Source organism: Grammomys surdaster, unplaced genomic scaffold (genome assembly GCF_004785775.1).
Source record: "Grammomys surdaster isolate TR1022 unplaced genomic scaffold, NIH_TR_1.0 126353, whole genome shotgun sequence".
In the NCBI taxonomy this organism is placed as follows: Eukaryota; Metazoa; Chordata; class Mammalia; order Rodentia; family Muridae; genus Grammomys; species Grammomys surdaster.
This window is the reverse complement of record NW_021621149.1, coordinates 44,747-45,983: the sequence shown is the minus strand read 5'-3', so window position 1 is coordinate 45,983 and position 1,237 is coordinate 44,747. Positions and strand designations below refer to the sequence as shown.

The window sequence follows — 1,237 nt, the reverse complement described above, 5'->3', positions numbered from 1 at the left end:
GCAGGCAGCAGGCAGCAGGCAGCAGGCAGCAGGCAGCAGGCAGCAGGTAGCAGGCAGGAAGTCCTGATGACTTCTGGAACACCTGAGACTAGAAGTCTGAGAAGTGATGGAGGAAGACTGTCAGATGGGAGTGAAATGGGCAGGGACTGTAAATTCACACTGACAATTACTGAACCATTCTCTGTCCTTTCCTGCCACTGAGAGTTAACTATCAGCTCAGAGTCAGAATGATGATCAGGAAGGAGGTGCAGTATGGAGTCTAAATACTCACACTTTACCTCTGAGTCCCAGAATCCTTATCCCAGTTGTGATTTGTCTAATTCTATTAGTGAACTTAGCCTCCCTGCCTGTGTATATGAATAGCGTCACATCTTTACAGCACTGAGGAAAATGTAATAAAATGGTAAATGTGTCACTGAGTTTAGGGACTGGTCTATCATATGTGCCAATGGGGTAGCAGGTGTTTCTATTCTTTGAGTAGTGAAAGGGGCAGCCTCACAGAGATGTGGCTGATGCCTAATGTTCCTCAGGTCCTTGACCACATGTCTCCTATCCTGCCTCCTCATCTTCCAGGAGCTCCCCTGGATCCCACCTTCATCTTCCAGTGCATCCCAGCCAACATCATCTGCTCCATTGTCTTTGGAGAGCGCTTTGACTACACAGACCACCAGTTCCTGCGCCTGCTGGAGCTGATACATCAGACATTTACACTCTTTTTTTTTTTTATTATTGGATGATTTATTTACATTTCCTATGTTGTCCCCTTACCCCATCCCCCACCACCCCCTCGGAACCCCCAATCCCCTCGCCCCTCCTCCTTCTTCTCTGTGGATGTAACCTCTATCTACACCCCCCCACTCCCACCTCCCCACCCTCAAAATTCCCACCCCCTGGGGCACCCAGCCTTCATGAGGTCAAGGTTCTCTTCTTCCACCTATGCCCAGCAGGGCCCTCCACTTTTACATATTCAGCTGAAGCCCTGGATCCCCCCTAAGTGCTCCCAGGCTGGTGGTTTAGACCCTGGGAGCTGTGGTTGGTTGGTATTGTTGCTCTCCTCATGGTGCCACAAACCCTTTCAGCTCCTTCAGTCTTCACTCTAACTCCTCTATTGAGAACCCCATGATCAGTTCAATGGCTAGTTGTGAGCATCTGCCTCTGAATATGTCTGACTCTTGAAGGCCTCTGAGGAGATATCCATATCAGGCTCTTATCAGCATGCACTTCCTGTCTTCCACAT

General features: G+C 49.4%; 1 protein-coding gene across 1 annotated transcript in view; it reads left to right on the top strand.

Annotated features, from left to right (window-relative positions):
* Positions 1-773, top strand: part of LOC114614410 (cytochrome P450 2B9-like) — a 10,063-nt gene extending 9,290 nt beyond the window's left edge. The window contains exon 4 of the mRNA XM_028760036.1: positions 574-773. Coding sequence (XP_028615869.1) covers positions 574-737 — 164 coding nt within the window. The 3' untranslated portion in view covers positions 738-773. The remainder of the gene's footprint in view (positions 1-573) is intronic.
* The last annotated feature ends 464 nt before the right edge of the window (positions 774-1,237 follow it).